The sequence below is a fragment of the Plectropomus leopardus genome, chromosome 4 (genome assembly GCF_026936395.1).
Source record: "Plectropomus leopardus strain MGB_pleo_1.0 chromosome 4, ASM2693639v1, whole genome shotgun sequence".
Taxonomy (NCBI): Eukaryota; Metazoa; Chordata; class Actinopteri; order Perciformes; family Serranidae; genus Plectropomus; species Plectropomus leopardus.
In genome coordinates this window covers 16,625,749-16,648,159 of record NC_142179.1, presented here as the reverse complement: position 1 = coordinate 16,648,159, position 22,411 = coordinate 16,625,749, and the positions used below count along the sequence as shown (strand labels likewise).

Below are 22,411 nucleotides of genomic sequence, written 5' to 3'. Positions count from 1 at the left end.
TTGAGTTATTTTAACTACATAGTGTAAGTTAAGTTAGGTAACAGACACTTTTATTTTAACCCAAAACACATCCAAAACACAGTCAAGCAGCTTTAGTGCAACTATGACTATTTCACATAGTTTGCCACACAAACTACAGCCTTTATCAGTCATATATAATCTATGCTGGCACCGAGGTATGAGGATGTGCTGATCTCCTGCTGTCAGTTGGGGCTGTAATTTGGGAAACATTCCTGTTGGTTGTATTAGAGGGTAGGAACAAATGACTAATGCTGTTGTATGGGTCAGAGGACTTTTAAAAATTTTCTTTGAATTGACTATTCCAGAGTGTCAACATGCTAATTCACTTTAATATTTATACTAAATCGTTGTCTGTGAATGTTTATTCAGTGAGATGAAAAGTTGCTCACTTGTCGCCAGAAAAAGCTTCTGTCAATAATATCAGCGCTAGCCAAATATCCAAAGCTACTGGAGGGGATTGTTGCCGGCCCAGTCTTTGGCATCACGTCTCCTTGCAGTTTAATTAACTTGAGGGATGATCAAAAAAAGAAAATTAACTCTAGTCTGAATCAAGTCTACCAAAGAGCAAGACATCATGAAATTAGGTTCAGTCATTTCTTTTACTGGAAGCGGAGAAGGATGTCCAGTGGGAATACAGTCAATTGATCGCCAGCTGCATTTATTGGGCAACTTTGCCCCCAATAAAAAAACAGCTCTATAATCAGCACAACCCAGTGCATCAGTGTGAGGACTTAAGAAGAAAAGGAGCTTGGTCTAGAGTGATATCACTTGCACAAACATGACATCTCCATCATACAGTTTGAAAAACATCCAAGATTTTTATTGTTCTTATTTATTTATTTTTCCTTCTTAACATTTCCATGTTTTCAGAAATGAGTCATTTGGAAGGCTTATTTGGATGCAGTGACTTTACACAATGTTTACATAAGCCAGAGTTAGTTTGTTATTCCTGTCCTGTACTGTATATATGCCTAATTAGTGTTGACTATGCAACACAAAACTTTGACATTCAAAGAATAAAAAAAGACAATGCTTAACTTTGTGCATATATTGAGAGTCAGTCATGCATATAGATGTGTTTGGTACGCATGAGCTACATGCTGTACCTGCACACATCTCCTGAAATACTCTCAAATGTTTGTTTACACACTACTCTCTGGGTTTTCATTTCAAAAGATTTCAAAAGTCAAAGTCCCAAACTAGTTATGTGTTTGAAAGCTGCTCTGGCGCCCCATTTCTGTCTTCCAAAACTGCTCCCAGTGTTTTTGTTTGACATTTCAACATGTCTCCTGATCCAAAAGCTTCCCATTTCACCAGGCTTGATGATTCGAAATTGTTACAGCTCATGCCTGTGAGGTTTTTTTTTTTTACCTGGAACATTAATTATTTTAGAAAAAAGGTGGCTCACACCCTTATATGTGTTTATCTCAAACCACACAATTCTCTGACAGTGTGGTCATGGAAATATAACAGTTTTTTTTTCTTCTCCACTTTCACATTTTCTTTACTTTACTAATATGTCCCCTAGGGTGGCACTATGTGTGCAATTATTACCCCTTTTTGTGTGTATGTGAGTCATCAAGCTGCCATCAAATAGAGCGGAGAAAAGGGAACAAACTCTTATTTATGTGTCAAGACAAAAATCTGAAATTGAATTAATGTGTTGTTGATTTATGTGGATGCATAAGACCCCGGGGGCACACATTTGATGAAAGTTGGAAATACATTGAAAGCAGAAACGTGGCCTTAATGTTTATGTGAATATCTCCCTTTCAAGCCCCAAGACGCTACCGTTCCTAGGCGTTTCACCCACTGTAAGCAGTGAATGGACATTCTTATTTGTTTTTTAATCAAATAAAGAAAAAAGAATAATGATATGAAAAAACATGCCTGAAAGGTTAAAATACATGAATGTTTTTTTTTTGTTTTGTTTAATAATCTAAAAGGTTGATTAAAGCGCAGAGTCGGTTTGAGCCTTGCCATACTGTGTGCCAAATTACAGACTATTAACTCCTGGAGGCCCTGAAGGATTGAATAATGCACATAAATAAAGCTTGCCTTGTGCATCCTAATATGAATCAAGTGCTTCCAGAGTGTAAATTGTGATAATCAAGAATCTAGCCTTTCTCATGTATTCATTATTTATTGGATAGAGTCCTGTCGTATGTGCTCATCCTACTGTGGAGGGTCGAGAGTGTGCATGTGATTTTAGTCAAGGACAATGTGTTTTTGTGTATCTGACAAAGAGAGTGAGGCTAAAAAACACTGTGCATGCACAGTTAAAACATCCTGTACACATGTTCAGTTTGACATCCTGTGTGTATGTGTGCGTGGGTGGGTGAGTGAGTGAGTGAGTGAGTGAGTGAGTGAGTGAGTGAGTGAGTAGGTGGATGAGTGGTTGATTTTGAGAGAGAGGAAACAAGAGATGGGAGAGAAAGAAAGAGAGAGAGCGAGAGAGAGAGAGAGAGAGAGAGAGAGGAAGCAGATCAGCTCAGCGGTCAGACAGTGGCCCAGAAGCCCAATTTCACACTGCACTGAAGCACATCAACTCAGGCTGACCACACAAACACACACACACACACACACACACACACACACACACACACACACACACACACACACACACACACACACAATGCTCAGTTGGAGTGCAGAACCTACTGATCATTCAAGCTCCCCATAGAGCAGTAGATTGTCACTTTAATTTTCAGAGAAAAAGCAATAGGCACAGAGACGATGAGACCGAATGATAGACAGACAAAGACAGCAAGTGAAAGACAAAACTGAGCACAAGGATGCTTTGAGAGAAAGTGAAAGGAAAAGTTAGATGTATGATTGTCCTGTCTGTCAGTAAACTATTTGACAAGTAACAAGGAGCATACTTTGTCATCATATCATTTCTCATATAAATTTAATGGAAAACCTTGACACGACCACCCCTCCTCTTGGTTCCCTTACATTTTAAAATAGCATGCTGGAAGGAAAATGATGGACTGAGCCGCAATACACTGCTCAGACATAGTTGAGTGTACTGTACGTGTACTGAATTAATCTTGTGGCCTGGAATTAAATTCAACTGTTTGAGTCTATATCAAAAAAATCAACCTTATTTTATTTTCGAAGGTGTACCATGCAGAATTTTACTTGAAAATAGCTATTAAAAAAACAATGTGTAGACTCACAGAAGTAATGACTTAAACATCACGTATCACCCACTAGAAGTGTGTGGCATTGTGTTTCTATGCAGAGACTCTGCCCTCTGCCTGTATTTTCTGATTTTATGTGTTCGGGACATATATAAGCAGCGCTCAGGTGAGGCAGGGCTTTATAAAAAGGCAGTGACCAGGTGCCAACCGGAATCAGCAGGCATCCAAGAGACACAGTGCCAAAAATGCAATTATAGCGAGGTGAAACACCAAACGAGAGTGTATCTGCGATTGGCTCTGTACTTTCATTTTCACTGGCAAGTGTGTTTACGAACAGTAACCAATAATTCTGCCTAGTATTCCTTTAAGGAGTCCTTGACCTCAGACCCAGACCTTAGACTCATCTTAGTTATACTGTATTGCTTTGTTTCCATGGTTACTGGGAGTTATACAAAAGGGAATATCTTGGTAAGAGTAATTACAGGTTGAAAACAAGAATTTAATAACTGTTTTCACATGGATTTATTTAAACATGTGACAGTAACCACAACATTTAAATGAGTTTTTAGCTTTGCTAATAATGTATAAAATCTGCCTCAGAGGTTATTGTTTCACATAATCTACACAGGATGAAAAGGCCAAAAAAAAATAAAAAAAAAATACCCAAACTACCAAAGGCTATAGTGATTTTTTTGGTTTGATAACAGTTTTTCCTCATAGTCTCACTATAACCTTACTTAAAGTAATAGCATTAGAAGAAAATACCAGATCAGCTTTTGCTGACACTTTTGTCCTTTAAGACTTAAAGGCATGCTTCATCCCAAAATAGAAAACACATCTTTGTCCTCTCATCTGTAGTGCTCATTATCAGTTTAGATTGTTTTGTTGTAAGTTGTCAAGTGTTGACGATATCGGCCGTAGAGATTTCAGCTTTCTCTTTATTATAATGGAACTATATGGCACTCGGCTTGTGGTACTCAAAGCGCTCAGTGGTGTTAGGAGAGCTAGCAGTGGCAGTAGAGGAGCTTTGAGCACCATAAACTGAGTACCATCTAGTTCCATTATATTGGAGAGAAGGCAGACATCTCTATGGCAGTTATCTCCAACACTCTGCAACTCACAGCAAAACAATCTAAATTGATAATTAGCACTACATGTAAGAGGAAAGATATGTATTTTTGTTTTTGGGGTGAACTGTCCCTTTAGTTTTAAGTCTATATTTAAACACACAAATGGACAGCATGGCATGTAGCATTATAACAGCATAATCCTTATGTACAGAAATATTTTCTTTAATGTTTAATTCTCTTTAATATTTAATGCATCCATCTCACCTTTAAATTAATCTTGGAAGGTTATAAAATAAATCACAGGTTTGGGGCTGAATTAGAATGAGGCAAATATAAATGCTTTCATGTCAAAGATACAGAATGACCTTTAACATTAACTGGCTTGTCAGTAGAAATCCTGGGATTAAAATTCATATTCTAAAACGGTACATCCTGTGAGTGTGCACGTGTGTTTGTCCATGTGTATATAATGTGTGTAAAGATTAAAGTGCAGCACCCAATTTTTTTGATGTATGAAAGGCATTGTCACCAAGCTAATGACTTTGGCTTGTGTGTGTGTGTGTGTGTGTGTGTGTGTGTGTGTGTGTGTGTGTGTGTGTGTGTGTGTGTGTGTGTGTGTGTGTGTGTGTGTGTGTGTGTGTGTGTGTGTGGGGAACCATACCTGTTATAGTTGGTGTGTTTATTATACTCTTATTAACACAGAGACAGGAGTCTCGGTAAATCACATGATGGATCACACACTGAATACCCCCCCACCCCCCAGCATATTCTGTGATGCTAAGGACCTATCAATACATTTTAATTAATGTCATCTATAAAGCTTCTCTTTTATGTGAGAGCGTGTTTGCAGGTAAGAGTGCACGTGACAATTTGAAACAAGAGAGAGCAGCATGATGGGTGAAAATACTGATGTAATGCACTACAGGTGCAGGAAACATAGTGTATGCTGACAGACAGATGGCTGCAAAGACACCATACTTTTCCTTTTTGATTACAGTATTGGTTGATATGAATGCAAGTAAAAAATGTACTTTGATAGTGTTTCAGCATGAAAGGGCTTGGCTCATTTCTTGCTACTTTCTGTGAATATCCGCAGGTCTGTATTAGTCCAGCTTTTCCAGTTGCATAACCAAAGTTGAAACCAGATTGCAAGCATTACATTGGTCATTTGGACTTCAAAATAGCCTTTGTTTGTTATTAAAATTATACTGAATGCAAGTCCCCAACAGCAATTCTTCGAAAAAGTGAAATGTCTGAATTGTGTTCTCATTTTCTTTCTGTTTATGTTCCTTTCTGATTTTCTTTCTGCCATTTCTCTCAATAGATCACCAACCGCTACATCTACGATACTGTGTTGTTGCTGGCCAACACCTTCCACAGAAAGCTGGAGGATAGGAAGTGGCACAGCATGGCCAGTCTGAGCTGCATCAGGAAGAACTCCAAACCGTGGCAGGGAGGCAAGAGCATGCTGGATACTGTCAAAAAGGTATGGGGATGCAGAAGAGAACACACACAGTTTGCCTCAAGTCTTGCAAGAAAGGGAGTCAACTGTAGTATGCAAACATGCATAGTTGGTCGCTCTGGCGCACACACACACACACACACACACACACACACACACACACACACACACACACACACACACACACACACACACACACAGACACACAGACAGACAGAGGGTAAGCCAGCGCCTGTTCCAAGATGCAGACTTCCTGAGTTCTGGATAGCTTTATCATGTACCCCTAAAACTAGAGCATGGGCTGATATATAAAGGTCTCTTCAGTAAAATGTCTAGATGGTTTTTGGTACATAAATGGTGACACAAACTCTCAGAAAACATCCTGAAAAAGTAGACCTTCATAATAAAGAGACCTAACACTGTCAGTCTCCTGTAACTGGAAGTTGTTGTGCACGGGTAAAAAAACATAGTAACTGCCTTTATTATCTCCATGAACACAGATTCATGAGCTTAGAGTAAACTTGTATGGAAGACAAGAACACTGCAAAACAGCTCTCTTCATTCTCATTCCAAATTTTACCATAGACTGACCAAAACAACTCATTTAAAACTTCAAATTATATTCTTTAAAACTTCATCGTTTAATTCATTACCACAGTTTATAGAGACCAAATCACTTTGATGTTGTGCCAACAATCATTTATCTCTGACATTACTTTTTGGTAGGTAACTGGCAACTAATGTGAAATCTGCTAATTTGTTCATTACTGTTGTCATTTTCAGCTGCATCTGTAATATTTAAAGATATATAGTTAAACATTGCGGGTGCCTATTTTATGTGCTGTGTCGCTTTACAAGCTCTTTTATAAACTAAATCTACTGGTGACGAATCCAAGTAATGTAATGCTCTCCCTGAACAAATCCATGTCAGATTAAGTGTATGGTATATTAAAAGCTTTTCCTTACACCTTAAACCAGTTGAGGCAACTGCTGACCAGCAACTCCTGTATTCTACTGAGTAAAATTATTGTTTTTGTCAGCGGAGCGTGGTGGCTTCGAGGTAATGGCTTCAGTTCTCTGTCAGAAAATACTGTGTGATAGCAAAGTAATATGGTGATACAATTCTAAATATAGTATACACTTAAACTGATATGTTTTTTTTAGGTGGGCCTTTTAATGTGGCTAAAAACTAATCAACTGAGGCAGCACTTACTCTGCTTCATGTTATGTACATGATGCTGCAGTTTTCTACTCGTAAGTTACTGTAACCAAACATTGTGATTAAGTCTATATTGTGTTCCTTAATATTTCATATTGTTTTAAACAGAAAGTAATATGACACTGAGTCTTAACTAAAAGGAACAGCATAAGCAGGCGTATCTTCCCAGTCCTCCGATTTAAATTCATTTTTATTTCAATGACCCAAAGTCACTTGACACTAATCTCAGTTTGTGGACCGTCCATCTGTTTCATCAGCCTCCTGCGGTGCTCTGCCGCTGTGTGATGCTTGTAGGTGAATGTGTGCCAGTTTGAAAAGAGCTCATAAATACTTTGTTTCCAAAAATGGAAAAAAAAGTTATTCTAAAAAGTATTCTCAATATATCTGTCAAAAGTCTTTACTCAAAGCAGAAAACATCTTTGTGTGAGTTTGGAGCTGTGGCTTGATTACTATGGTTGACAGAGCAAAAGCATATACTCATCGCTTAACCCAACGACAACATACAAGTTCAATATCAGATTTCTAACTATTTTTAGATGTGTCTTGTGTATCTTTTAGCGGTGGGAAAAAACACATTTTTTGGCACTTTTCATTTAGGGAGCATGTATTTGCATTTCAAGACAATGTGCTCATTACATGAAATTTTGGAGAGCAGGCACTATTGTTCCTTGGCTGAGACACTCTAGTTGAAACAGCAAGATGCAGTCACTGCTAAATTCATTTATACAATGTCATCTCTTGGTATAACTAAAATCCCCTCCAGGGATGAAGGATGACATGGAGGAGGCTTTAAATAAGACTAGCATTTTTTTTATTGTTCTTATCACATGGAAATCCAATTTTTGTTCATTACTTCGAGTGAAAGTTTCCAAGTTCCTGTCTGAGCTCAGTAGACTCCATGACCCAAGTGCTCGTGAATTCAAAGGATCGCATACCTTAAGAAAGCACATGCATCAATCAGCAAGTTTCACTCAGTTCCTCAACAGTTGACTTTTGGGAGATAGAGGATTTCATCCTGCAGCTGTGATTTTATGAATCTCTGCATTTCACCTTGAGTTTAGGCTGGGGTTTGGCAACACTTTCATCACTGTTAAATCCAATTGGATCAATGCCCTCTGTTTTGATATCAATAAAAAACTACTCCAGGGATGGCAGTTTGACTGAATGATGAAGCCAAGTGAAATGCTAATTTAGGATTAGTGTCAGACAATAATAAATGCGGCGCAATGGCTTTCATATCTATCTCTGCATTTCACCTTGAGATCAGGCTGGGGTTTGGCAACACTTTCATCAGCCAGCCCCGGCTGTTAAACCAACCCTGATGGCTGTCTCAAAAAAGCTGTGTTAAAGAGCCCTGAGCAGTAATAGAGTTGAGTTCAGCAGCCTGGCATCAGTTCCATTTTACAGTGTATCAGCAGTGTGCTTTACTTACTGTGCGTGCCTGTGTGTTTAATCAGCGTTTTGGTATGTGGGGCCATTATGGTAATGATAAATACTAATTTGCAGCTGTTGATGAGGAGCTCTATTGATGTTGTTGTTCGGTGTTCATTGACAAATTCAGAGTGCAAAATGCAGCAGGTGAGACTGCTGTTACACCGATCCCCAGAGTCTGCAGTGAGTGCTGTGTTCGAGCTGTTAGTAGACTACATGTCACTACGCTGTCATTGGATGCTGTATATATATATCTGTATACACATTCCTTTTTATATATACAACTCTGAGTGTCAGTGACTCAAGCAGTTAGGTTTAGGAGTCATTTTAAATTTTATTGATCACTTTAAGAAACAGCAAGTCCCATGATGCAGCCTAAGATCTTCAGCCATGACCCATGAGGCTGTTTAAGAGTCTAAGCTTAACTCTTCCAGATTTATTTTTGCTTTCTTTATAAAACAGGCTTCTTCACTAATCTTATTTTCCAAGAAGCTTTCAACCATAAAAAAACAGGTACAAACAGGTAAAAACATTCACAGCTTCTTTTTCATTTGTTTCTTTGGTTTGTATTCAGTTTCATGAGCCCAGTGGCATGTTCTTTGCATCAGGTGCAATTAAAAAAAAGATAATCGTTGTGAAGCTGCCAACATTAATTAACTAAATGAATACAAAAGGCAATACACAGTATCTATGCGTGGTTCACCCCTGCCCAGTTTTCAGGGAAGCAAATAACAAATAGCATGTTTTTTTATTAAGGGTGAGGGAGTGTGTGCGCATGTGTGTGGTTGACCCAGGGAAACACAATTGTTAAACTGTATCATGATACATATTTTATTATCTGTACATAGTAACACCTACGCACACCTTAGACTAGGGCTTTCATGGTAAAGGGATTTCATCTGTGGCTATTAAGGTTGGCTTAACAGGGTGTATATTACTGCCAACTTTTATTGATTTTGCAAATAACTACTGAATTAATTTATTTTGCTCAATTCCTCTGTTTCTTCTCAATTAAGTGCATTATTGTTAGGCTGTTGTTAAGTATAGTATGCTTTTTTAATCAAAAATATGATACCGTTTTAAACCAAATTAAGAAACTTGTTTATTGTTAAATGCAGAACACAGAAGAGAAATGAAACACAACAAGGAGTGCAGCATTCCTCTAGATGAGATGCCTTAGTAGCATTTGGTTGCTTAGCCCTTTTTAGATGGCACCATATGGCTGCTTTTAAGTCTCTTTTTAGCACTGCTTTTGCTGTTTTACAAAGCACGTAACAACTGCGGCTCCATGCCACTCTAGTGTGACATATAAAATATGTGTCGGCAGCCCTTTCTGAGCAATAATAATGGCATGACATGGCCATAGCAATAATTTACCACCCCTGTTAAATGGCAGTTGACCTCATCCTCTGCTTGGAGGGTAAGGAGCTTCCAAATCTTATAGTTTTACTAATTTGTGGACATTTTCCGTACCTTTCTTCCTATTTGAGTTAGCTGATAACTGCTGCTAGTTAAATCTCCCGCGGTGGGTTGCATGCATAACATGCAGTCAGAAATCACTCCCCTGCTGCCAGCTTTCCCATTTGCACAGCTCTTGATTTGGTGCTGTTACTACCTCAGTTGCAGACAACTCTGTCCCCATTCTGTGATCATACCTTTCATACAGGATGATGAGGCAGCAAAACGGTGAGATATTCTGGGGTTGACCAGGTCCCACCTCTCCTCCACAGTGATTAGATGGCTGGAAAAAAGTGACAGTGACGAGCAGCTGGAGTGTTTCTCTAAAGTTGATTTTTCAACTCTCAGTGACCAGAAAAAAAAAAGAAGAGAATAGACGCTCAGCTCTTGGTTACGCTGCAGGCATTTGTAGCAAAGTGGAAATATGCGGCACTCCAATGAAAAAACAAAAACAAAACATGAACATGGCAGTTGCGGTGGTTTCTGGACATCCCCTGCAGCTGGCTTGTCAAAAGCAGGGTATTGCAGGCATCGTGAAAGCCCTACCTGAGGCACATACAATCCTACACTCAGGCATTTGTGTCTGTATGATGGTAACATAGAAATGCAACTACGCAATGTGTTTGAACTAATAAAATGATTTAAAGGTCTTATAGATAAAGATAAGATACAAGTTTATCTTCTATGAAAACGTGTAATCACATGAGATACGGAGTGTTGGTGTCTGTGCAAGTGTTTACGTGATTAGTTGTAAACACATTATGCATTTGTTTATTCATCCTTGCATCATAGCGTAAACCACCCCACATGAATGGCACAATCCGTGTTTCATACACACAGGAGCCATCACACACACACACACACACACACACACACACACACACACACACACACACAGAGAGAGCATGAATCATATTAAAGAGTATAACACCTCTCCTCCCCTGAAGCATGCACAGTGTCACTTTCACTGACAGGTCACACTACCGGAAGGCAAGGCAAAGGTTGGGAACTGACACTGCCTGTGTGTTTGTGTATGTGTGTGTGGTTGTGAGTAAATTTACCTCTCCACACAGGACATTTTTTGCCCCTGGTGCAAAATCCAAACACTATTCTTTCATTAGCCTTATTACACACACCTCTGCGTGCTGTCGACTGCTTAGTTTTTAACAATGTTGCAAGAAATTTAAAGTGGGATTTTTCACCAAGGGCAAAACATACTCTCTAAACCTTTCATGTCTTGGACATGCAAAAAATATGCCCACATGTACACGAACACAGAATCACACATATTTTAGTCTATTACAACAGAAAACATTTTCCCATTCAGTACCTTCACTCACTGATGAGATATAATCATTTCATTAGGGACAGATGGATGATTCATGTCTCTGCTTCACTGTGAGTAGTTATCATATCTGATCTGTAGCAAGGATAAAAAACGTAATTTAATGTCAAATTTTGCAGGGAGAATTATTGATGAGGTCTATTACAGCCAAAAGAATATTGCTCCATTGATGAGAACTGACACGATTATAGTGATAAAGATCATGACGACAATAACGACTGTGATGACTACAATTTAATGATTGATTTTTCCAAACAACAGTGATAGTAAAATAAATTAAGAGCCAACTGAAAACATTCAATTTTTGTTCTTTGCAGTTTGGCGTGAGCGGCCTCACCAGTTTCCTGGAGTTCACAGACAACGGCACTAACCCCAATATCTTCTTTGAAATCCTGGGAACAAATTATGGAGAAGACAGGGGACGAGGAGTCAGCAGGGTAAGTAGTTAAAACAGAACCCCTGTGTGTAGTGTAGTACTGTGGGTGAAGGGGGAATCATTTCTGCTCTAACGCGCGGGGTGGATTTACATAATTCCTGGATTTGCCAGGGAATTTCTCTGCACCTGCTCTCTACATTATTTTCATCTCATATTTATTCAGGCATTTCTTTCCTTGTGGCTGTCACCCCTTCGTAGCAGAGTAGAGCCCTGCTGCCGCTCTGTATTTACTTCTGGATTCTGCTGGATTTTTTAAATAGAATTGTGGCAGAGCAAATGCAAAGAAGCAGTCAAAGCGTGCCTTTACATTTTTGTCTCTTTAAATTTACAACGCTCATCTTAGCTTTCCTGTGTTTTGCTGCATGTGTGATTTTTTTATCTTTTGTTTCTCTGCATCAGTGAGATGCTGCATCAGCCCAGGAACTCACCTCCCCTTCAATAAAGCCTGGTGTTAATTGGATTAATTAGAAGCATTTTCAAGTGGTATTTGGTAACGACACATACATAATGAATTTGAACAGGCCTCCCAAAAGACATTCCTTACTCTCACAGGCAGGCGCACACATATTCATAACACTATTTGTTATTTTCTTGTGTGTGTGTGTGCACGTGTTTGCATGTGTGTGTTTTAAAGGCTTTGTGTAGGCCTGGGCAGTATTAAAGGTCCAGTTTTTCGGATATAGGGGCATGTATCAGCAGAAATGGCGTATGATATTTATAGCTATTTTTTCATTATTTTATTATCACCTGGAAATTAAAGTTGTTTTGTTTTGTTTTCTTAGAATGATTCTATTTATAGTTACATACTGAGCGAGTCCACCTCATTGTCCTACAGTAGATCAAAACAGACAACACAAACACTGGCTCTAGATAGGGCCATTTGCGTTTTTGCAGTTTTGCATTCCCAGTAAGAGTATTTCCTTTCTTGACATCTGAGCTCGGGATATGTAGCAAAATTTGCTTTTATGTTGTTGTTTTTCTTTTACAAAAAAATATCATATATCATAGATGGTAAAATGTTAAGAATGTATGAAGGTATCAAAAAATAGACACCGACCAAGCAACTCACTTTTCAGTGACTTTCCTGGACAGCCTATTCCATTATAATCTTACTGTATGTTTATTTTGTAAGGCTCAGCATGACATGTAAGCTGTATCATGGCACACTGTGCTGCGTGTCATTTTTTGAACATTCCTGATGCACTGGGATCAGAAAAGGCCCCACTGATATCACTGTCAACTCAATTTTTGTGGATTAAGCATAGGTGTGAAAGCAGTAGGGTCAACATATGAGACCCAGACTTGAAATGTGTAATCCCTCATAAGGTTCCCTTGGACAGAGAGGAATTACTTACACACACACACACACACACACACACACACACACACACACACACACACACACACAGACACACACACACACACACACACTGTTTGTCCTCCATACCAGAGGGATCTCTTAGCTCAACAGATAGCTGTTAAGATAGGGAGCTGTGATTATGGATAATGTGTTACGACACCAACATAACGCAGCACGCCATCACAGACAAAATTAATCTTTAAAGCACAGCATAATTACATTTGGGCACAATTCCCTAATCAGAGAGCATAATTACTTCTGAGGGAATTAAGGCACTTGTTATACAGTATTCCTGCCACACTCTCCCTTAATACTCGGAACATTTGTTGGTCTGTCATTGGGATTCAATTAAATTCAAACATGGAATCAAATGACTAAAGAGAGGCTAATATTCCTCTCGGAGTGCCTGCATATTAACTTTCTCTTGTAGCTGAATGGTGCTTTCTTGAATGATGTAGCCTGTCTGTATGTCTGTACCATTAAATGGTACAGACATACAGAGCTTCTAACCTGCAGTAAAAGCATGGCAGATACATGTCATGCTGGAGAAAAGGCTAGTGAAAATGGCTCTGACTACCCACCATCAAGAGGGAAAGCCAGTGAAAGCCCCACCAGACCCCATGTGTGAAAATGTTAAAGAAAAAAGGAAATAATAAGCCTTTGGTAGCAGCAGCGGGAAATGAAACGGTAACATCTCATGCTGATCAAATGTTCGATCCCCTGCGTTCACGTCTAACTGTTAGGATGTTGCTAAATTCAATGACAATAACAATTCAGACCCCTTTCATTTTCATTGCAATGGACAAGGACAAGAAAAGCTATGAATGTAAAAGTATTCTGTCAGTTCTCTTCTACATGACATGAGAGGTCAAAGGTGAATGAAGACATCAATGTAAATGGATTATTATGAAAAGCAACCCTGTCGCTCTCACCCCAGGTTAACGTCTTCCCTTATTTAATGATGGCATGAGTGACACTACTTTCATACTCAGGTTAAGTGAAGATGACTTTATATTGTCATGCATTCAAGTATTATTGTCCAATGTGATTTTGATGCTACCTCTCCATATATATTTGGAAGTAACATAAAACCGTCTCAAATAATCGACATGATGAAAATAAAGTGACTTGAGCGACAGATAGTCATCGTAAAAAGTCAGTTTTCTCATATCATTTGCAAAAAAAAAAAAATGAATTTGAATTATTATTTTTTCAGTGTCTACAAATCTAGATCCTAAAATTCAAGTTTCTGAATAATAAAAAAAAAAAGATTGCAGTCGCCCAATATCAACTCATCAGGTTCAGGTCCAAAAATTCAAGTTGGAGAAATCAGGATAGGCAATCGAGCCTTCACAGAACTTAAGTTCAGCTTTTGAAATTGTAAATCAAATATTTGATTTGACATGATTTTCAAAGTAAAGTATTTCAATAATATGAATTAATTGGTTCATTCTTAATATTAAGTGTAAAGTGGCTGTTAAAATTCAAATACCTTAAATACCAGTCCCTTATTTGCTTCCGTACTCTAGTGTGACTTTTCTGTTCAAAACAGCTTTTATTCTTCATCATAATAGACAAAAGCAAAATCCTAGTGGAAAACTGAGCCAAGGATTCTAATTCAGTGTTACCTGTAGACATTTATCAACATACTGCCTAAGTTATAACATATTTTCCGAGGCCTGGTTTATCTCAGAAACAGTAAATTAGATTAACTACAGTAATACTTTGTGAATCAGCTTGCAGTCACAGTTAGCAACATTAAGCAATCAGCAGCAGCGATAACTTCAAACATATAACATGGTTGCTGGGATGATGGTATAGTATTCCACGTTTGAAAAGCAGTTTAGTTTTTAAATGGCAGCCACTGGTCAGGGAAGCTGTCTAAAAGAGCCAAGTAATTTCCCCTGTTCAGTCTGATATTTTAGAAATTTTAATAATGGCAGAGTAGCATCAACCATCAAAAGTCAGGGCATGCAGCAGCTTTTTTTTTTTTTTTGTTTTTAATTCAATTTGATAGATTGTGGAGGAGCTGTGTTTCACTCAAACACAGAGAAAGGATCGTTTTAGCAGCTACCATATCAGCTTGGTTATACAATTCCTTTTTGGAATCCTCTTGAAAGTATCCCTGCATTTAAGTGTCCTGTTCAGTGTTACATTTTAACGTAAGCATGTAATAAACTTTCCCCGTGGTCACATGTTAGAGGGCTTGTCTACTAAATATTTGATCCTTAGCATTTGCAAACCTTCCTTGGAGCAACCTTCATTCCATTATCTAGCCTTTAGCCTGTGGTAAGTTGTGTGTTAACAGTTGGAGACACTGACAGTGACCTTCCCTAGAAGAAACATGTCAACCTCTTGAACCAAATTAAATTGATTATTTTTCTGAATAAATTATAGATAATTTCTCTATCTCAGTATCTCTCTCTCTGCCCACACCATGTGCATTTTCTTTCATACAATATGAAGTCAAATTTATTTCTCTTGTACCCAGTTGCTTTCGGGACACTGATGTGTGTTATAAAAAAATATGGATTATGGTTGCAACCCTATGTAATCTATAGAGCTATTCAGTGTCTGCAATAAAGATTCTGAAATATGAACAGGCCTGAAGAGCCCAACCCCGTTACAACCACTGATATACTGAGCAGTCCCTCCAGGATTTCACAGGCTGTGTTTTGCATCGTTTTAGTCTGAAATGCCTGATTTCACAGCAGCTTTCCTAAAAAAAAAAAAAACCCAAACATGGCTGCATGTGAAGCTAGCAGTTCGCCCTTTAAGTCGGCCCTGTAACAGAGCTGCCGTCCTGCAGCACTAGTCTCCTGATGAACACAGTCAGAGAGGGGCTGCGCAAATTAATACGCAGTGCACAGCGCTATGATGAAATTTGATTTTACCCCTTGTTAATCGTCAAATTTGTGGTAAAGTTGGGGGGATGGAACAAAATTGCAACATCTCACAGACTTCACAAGGATTGGCTGAATTTGTGTAATTGCTGCAATCACAACGTTGCAACATCCTGTTGGGACTGATCAAGATATAATGTGATTGTCTGCCCGATCACACCAGCACATGCGTACTCCCTTAATTATGGTATTAACTCTACATTCTGTTGAGGATACCACTTAACCTAATCTTTCTTTCCAGTCCTTCCTCACTGTTCTGTCTCCTCCTCCTTTCTCATCCTTGCTAAGAGACTCTCACTAATGACAGACACATAGTCCAGCTTTTTGTTTTTGTTTCCCTGTCTTACCTTAAGTGAGGACACTTTTCCTTTCCATCCAACTCCCTTCCCTCTTCATCTTTTCTTCTGTTCTCCCTCCCTTATCCTGCGTGCCATTTTATGAGTCACCCCAATCTGCTTACACCTTTTCTAATCCTTTCTCATGACATTTATCCCCATCATACTTCTCACATATGCATACAGTTGTCTAGTGATAATGATAATAGCAGACGTGTCAGATCATCATAATTATTAATGTGATTCTGTGGTAGAATTGGCTTTCTGCTCCATTACCTTTGGTGGCTATACATTGGAGCATATATGTCTCTCTCTATACATCTACAAGCATACAAGGCTCCACTGCTCTCTTATATAAAGGCGACAAGTCTGCCATATGTAATTGCTTCGTTAGCTATCTGCAACATCTTGAATGACTTCAGAGAGGAAAATGGCATCAGATTTATACTCTAGAACCAGCACAATAAAAAGGGGGCTGTGGCTAAGCAGGGAGAAAAAGGAGGATAGGGAGGAGGAGGAGGTGATGAGTGAATGGAGAATGACTGATATGTTGCTAGATTAAGGAAAGGGTTGCAGAAGAGAAAGGTAAAATGAAACCGAGAGAAGAGCTAGAGCGACAGCTCGAAAGGAGATAGATGGCTTAATTCTTACAGATCCCATACAAGAGATAGAAACGGCAGCACAGGTCATAATAGAGTCATGATCATTACACTCATACTCTCACACACATGCTCCTGCTCTCTCTTCTCTCTCACATCAGCACATATTCTCCATCTTTTGGAGGAGATGCTGAAATATTCCCCCTCTTTACAAGAATCAATGGCCTGCAAACTGCAGAGTTCTTAAATTGAGGTCACCTTCAATTATCCTCTTCAGTCTCATCTGACATACGTATGCGGTGAATTACGCTAAGTGACTTCATAGCGTCATGTGACCTTGCCCCCCCCTCCCCTTGTAGCCCTGTCATCATGCAAGAAACATTTCTTTCGTTAAATGTTTTGAATGATTGAAGGACGTTTTTTTGCAATAGAATGGCTAAATGCACCCGACAACTCATATACACATAGCTGCAATTCATTCAGGGCATGCATGCAAGCTAATGCACACATACAAATTTGCATAAATCATCTGGCATGTTTGGAAATGCTAAGCAAACCCTTTTGACTTTGCATGACAATTACTGTCAGTCTGCATGACTGTCAGAGCATTTTGTCTAGAAAGACTGGCTTTCCTCTACTTTCAACCAAGAAAACACACATGCATGCAGGGAGAATGTGCTATCAAACAATACCCATTTCAACTGAGTTGCAAACAGAGTTCATTATTCTTGAGTTTCTTTGAGAAGACTAAGCCACAGTGACAGAAAAAGCTGTGATGTTCCTCTTTCATAAAATGTTACAGAGAATAAATATCCTGAGTCCACAGACATGTATTAACCTATGGATCAGGATGCAAAATTTGAATCAAGCTTCTCTGTCGTTTTTCTCCTCCTGGCAAGAATAGTAGTGAATTTTTGTGAGCGCCTGTCCCAGAACAAGGAGATAAATCTTTTATTTAACTTGTTCCAGCTCTATTGAATTTACAGAATGCAGCTGCTTTTTTAATATCTTTTCATTTTTTATGGTTAGTGTCACAAGGGGATATGAGTTTTATTTTTTAAAGAGCTTTTCTTTGACGTCGTAGTCTATGGGGGCAATCTCCATGTCTGAACAAACTGTGAGGAGATGTGTTTAATGGATTGCCTTTGCATGTTCTTTTTTTATCTTTGTTTGTTTTTGTTTTTTTTGACTTAGTAGGAGGAACATCATTTCTTACTCTTGCACAACACAGTGACCTAAGACATGTGGAAAGCGACCCTCTGCTTTTTTTTTTCCTTCTCAAACACTCACCTGTTATTGGCTCACAGACTAATATCCTGTTACTGGTCTCTATCAGATGTTACTTTCATCTGCTCACAGTGCAGGAAACACAAGTCGGCCTTTTCCATACACATGCTACCTTGGCTTGACTTAGTTTGACTCGGCGTGGAAGCCCAATCCAACACAGATTTGTATCTCCATACTATAGGGTTGCCTGCTTAGAGGTGAATATTTGTATCATAGTCAAAATATAGGACACAGCTACCGAAGCGTCGAGTTCGGCATTTTGGCCATTAGCATCTTGGGTTTTCTGGAGCCAGAATTGACCGGGGGGGGGGGGGCAAGGCTGCTATCAGCAGCAGAAGGCCTTAATAAAATGTAAGCAAGTGAATTATATAATTAAGACATGTCACCCCCTTTACAGTAGTAGTAGGAAATTAGCTATAGAGACCCTGGTTGAAGTTAATAATGTCTGAAATGAGTGTACCATGGCTTGGACATCACACAAGGCCAGTATTTGCTAATTAGCACTACACAGAAAATACAGCTCAGGCTGATGTGAAAGTTTGAGTATTTCAGGTATTTGTGGACAAACCAAAGTGATGATGGCATTAGATAAAAAGTTTCAGTTCTTCCTCAGGGGGAGCATCTGTACCAAATGTCATGGCTTCATTCAGTAGCTGTCAAAACACAAATGTCAGCCTCAAGGTGACACCAGAGGAAAAGTCAGGGGATCACCAGAGTCAAGAGAATACATCATGTGGGAACTATGGATGACTGTGCAACATTTCATGTCAGCCCATTCAGTAGTTGTTTAGATATTTCAGTCTGCACCCAAGAGAAGGACTGACTAGCCAAAAAACATCACCATGCCTATAGTCATGCGGCTAGCGTGGCTTAAATTCAGTTCTGATATAATTGAAATTAAACACAATGTAGATACAGTGCAAAGCAAGTGAAATTAAGAGTTCAGGTGCTTTTGAAGCAGTGTTTGTAGGTGGTATACACACATTGCAGGTTTTAAAGAAAAAGTTAGCAAACAGTCTGTGGAACTGTAAATATACTTTTAGCAAAGTAAGTACACTTAAGTACACTTTTCCTTAGAGCTAAAACACTAAACAAGACTTATTTGCACGGATCAAGACTCCTGATAGTATCAAATAAGCCACGGTTGCTAACAAGAAAATGGGCATAATAAGGTGTTTAATAAATTGAGATTTTGTACACACATCATGTAGATGGTGTGCAGAGGCCTCTCATGCATCCTCTGATCATGAAACAAAGTAGTGAGGATGCAGCTCTGAAGTACAAGTTAGCCAGCGCTATTTTAGGGAGGTTAGATGAGGGGCAACACCACTGGAAGTGATTATTACAATTATGTAAAAACCTCCTGCAGGGCGAGATGGAGAGGGTGATGAGAAAAGAGAGGGAGGTTAGAGAGGAGGTACCGATGAGTCACATAGTAAAAAAACAAAAGGCAGAAAGAGAGATAGGCATTATGTGAGTCAGAATAATGAAACATTGTAGGTTTGAGAGAAAGTAAAGTAAAATAATTAAATCAGAAAGAAAGAGAAAGCAAATCTGGAGGAAAACAAGCAAAGAGTGAAGGGCGGAAAGCTGGTGACAGAAAAAAAATATCTCCAAGGGGAAAGATCCCTATTTCTCTCGAATTTTCCGTCCTATTAGGTAGATTTGCATGTATCTTTATGCAGCGTGTCTCCCCCACCTCCAGGCCAGGTGTGGAAAGAATGGAGGGGGCAGGAAGTAGAAGAAGGGGAGACGCTGTAAAAGATGCATGGGCAAAAGGAAGATGGGAGAGGGAAAGGAAAGGGAGGGAAAAGAGGACGTCATTGATTTGTGCTGCTTCACAGATTATTTCCCCTCCACTTCTTTCCTTCTTGGTCATCTAAGTTGATAGATGTGTGTGTGCGTGCGTGTGTGCGTGTGTGTGTGTGTTTTTCAAGAGCAACCTCTACAAAACCTGTCTTGCTCTCCTATTGGATTACCCTTGCATTTTATTTGAAGTATAGCTTCAGGAAGTAAATGGAATTAAATGTTGGCATTGTACATTTCTGCAAACTATGGATAAATTGCTTTTGTATATTTTTATACATATATCATATCAACATTTCAAAAGTGATGTAGTATATCTCACTGGCAGGCATCTCTCCTAGGCAAGACACCTGCCAACTTTTGGGGCCAACAAACAAAAAAAAAAAGGTTGATTTTTAGTGAGTCATTGCTGCGTTCTCCAGTGGCCTTTTAGCCACCAAATGTGTTTTTTTTTCAGCAACCCATCACTGTGTTTCCATCAGGGATACTGCAAAAAAAAAGCTGACCCATGACTGTATTTACAGTCATTATAGTGCCCACAATTTTTTTTTTTTTCTGAGACATTGCTTTATTCCCGTAAGAGGTTGTGTCACCAAAAGCAGGCATGTTAAGCTTAAACCTGATCTTTTTCAGACCATAATGAAGTGTTTCTTTGCCTAAACCTAACCACACATGAATCCCAGTGCTCTTGAAAGGTAAAGTTTCCATCTAACCTAACTACTACATAATAATGTTGCAACATATGCATGCTTTGCAGAAACATAAAATGCCAACATTTATTCTTGTTATCAGAGTAATACCCATTTACCATCATGGAACTTCGAGCATAACAAATCTCAAAGAAAAAAAACAACTCCTATTCTCTGTTTTTGTTTTGATTTATATATTAATTTCTTTTTCATACCAATATTCCCATGGTCTTAGACATTTCTTTGATTATTCATGTTAAGGTTAAAAAGTTTAGAGGTGATTGTAATGGGCCTCCAAATTTTTTCAGCATGCAAAGGAGTTTTAAGATTTTATAATTCATGACATTTAGTATTGTGGATTTTCAGCATACCAAATTTAAAACTTAATTTTTAAACTTGGAATTAGGTCCCTGGCATCTTGTGAATTTTTGTGAGTCAGAAAATAAAAATGATTGGTGGTGGTGAGGTCAGGCACACAATACTTTAAATATAACGAAAGATAAAAAACTTAAAAAAAGGTGAGAACCTTTCATTCAGAGTTTATTTAACATGACCCTAAACTTACTGCTTTACTACTACTAATAATAATAATAATAATTATTATTATTATAATACGTAACTGTGTCTGTTTAATAAACTTGTCTGTCTTTGTGCAGTTGGATGAAAATATTGATTTGAATTTCATGTGTCTGTGTTCACTACAAAAGTGGCATATCCAAGACATGTGCAGCCTAGCTTTGCAAAAATAACACAAGTACAGAGAAATTGCTTGGTGAGCTTCATCAAAGGTGCTTTCAACAAATTCTGCATTAATACGTGTAGACAGAGACAATAAAACATCGTGTTTACCCACTGGGGCTAACAACAACCAGGCACAGTGAAAGCAGGGACCGGCTCATTAGTCTGGTTCTCATCCTGTAGTTCCAGGCTTTTGATGATGTAAAACTCAGAGCAAAAATCAGGTGATGCTTGGTTTCATTGGTGCCGATGCGTGTTGTTCCGCCATGGTTTGTCATGGACCAATCCCGCTACTGTACTCACATAGATCGAATTGATATTGATCTTCTCATCTGACTCGCAGTCAGACGGCAAACAAGCACATTTCCCGAAATGTTGAAGTATTCTTTTAAGGCTCCAATTTTGCTGTCTTATCTTTTATGCCGTCCCTCTCTGAAGTGTGGCTGGGGCAGGAGTACTAAATAGCTTCTTTTTTTTTTCAACCTTTGTGATAACAGCTTTTACCCTTCTGAACTCATGAATACTTGAGTATTTGCGGGCTTCCTCTGTGGCTTGATTGATGTCAAAGATTTGTTTTAGCTGGAAGGTCGTGTCAATCATGAGTGAACACACATGCACTGACCAGCAAGTTGTTTTCTGGGTGACCACAGCAGCAGTGGACACCGGACACTAATTGAAGCTGACAAACTGCCTCTGGTGTCCTTGGATCAGCTTAAGTGTGGCAGCGCATGTGAATTTTTGCTGTGTGTGTCTCTGTGAGGAAGAAGAAAGATATCAAAAAAGCAAAGAGAGACAGAAGGGGGGAGGGAGCAAGTTTGAGAGAGAAATAAGGGAAGCGAATAAGTGAAGCAGATAAATATGAAAAGGCAGAGGACTGGGAGACAGCATTTTTTAACTATTACCTGCTGTCACACAAACCCCATTGGGAAATTCATTGTGGTGCCAAACAAAAACACCCGTTGTGTAAACAGTATGGGTAACACCAAACACTAGCCCGGCAGCCACTCGTCTTGCTTCTCTGTTTGTTGAGACAAGCCAGGAGAAGTTTTATTCCCCAGATGCTCCACTGTCAATCCTGTCTCATGTCTCAGCCAAGACAGATTCTG

General features: G+C 38.9%; 1 protein-coding gene across 5 annotated transcripts in view; it reads left to right on the top strand.

Moving 5' to 3' along the window:
- grid2 (glutamate receptor, ionotropic, delta 2) overlaps window positions 1-22,411 on the top strand; it is a 587,880-nt gene that overhangs the window by 408,718 nt on the left and 156,751 nt on the right. For all 5 annotated transcript variants that reach the window (XR_015776434.1, XM_088076650.1, XM_088076651.1 and 2 more), the window contains exons 7-8: window positions 5,562-5,723; window positions 11,470-11,589. Coding sequence is in view for 4 of the 5 variants with exons in the window: in XM_088076650.1 (XP_087932776.1) it covers window positions 5,562-5,723; window positions 11,470-11,589 (282 nt within the window). In the remaining variant the exon portion in view is untranslated. The remainder of the gene's footprint in view (window positions 1-5,561; window positions 5,724-11,469; window positions 11,590-22,411) is intronic.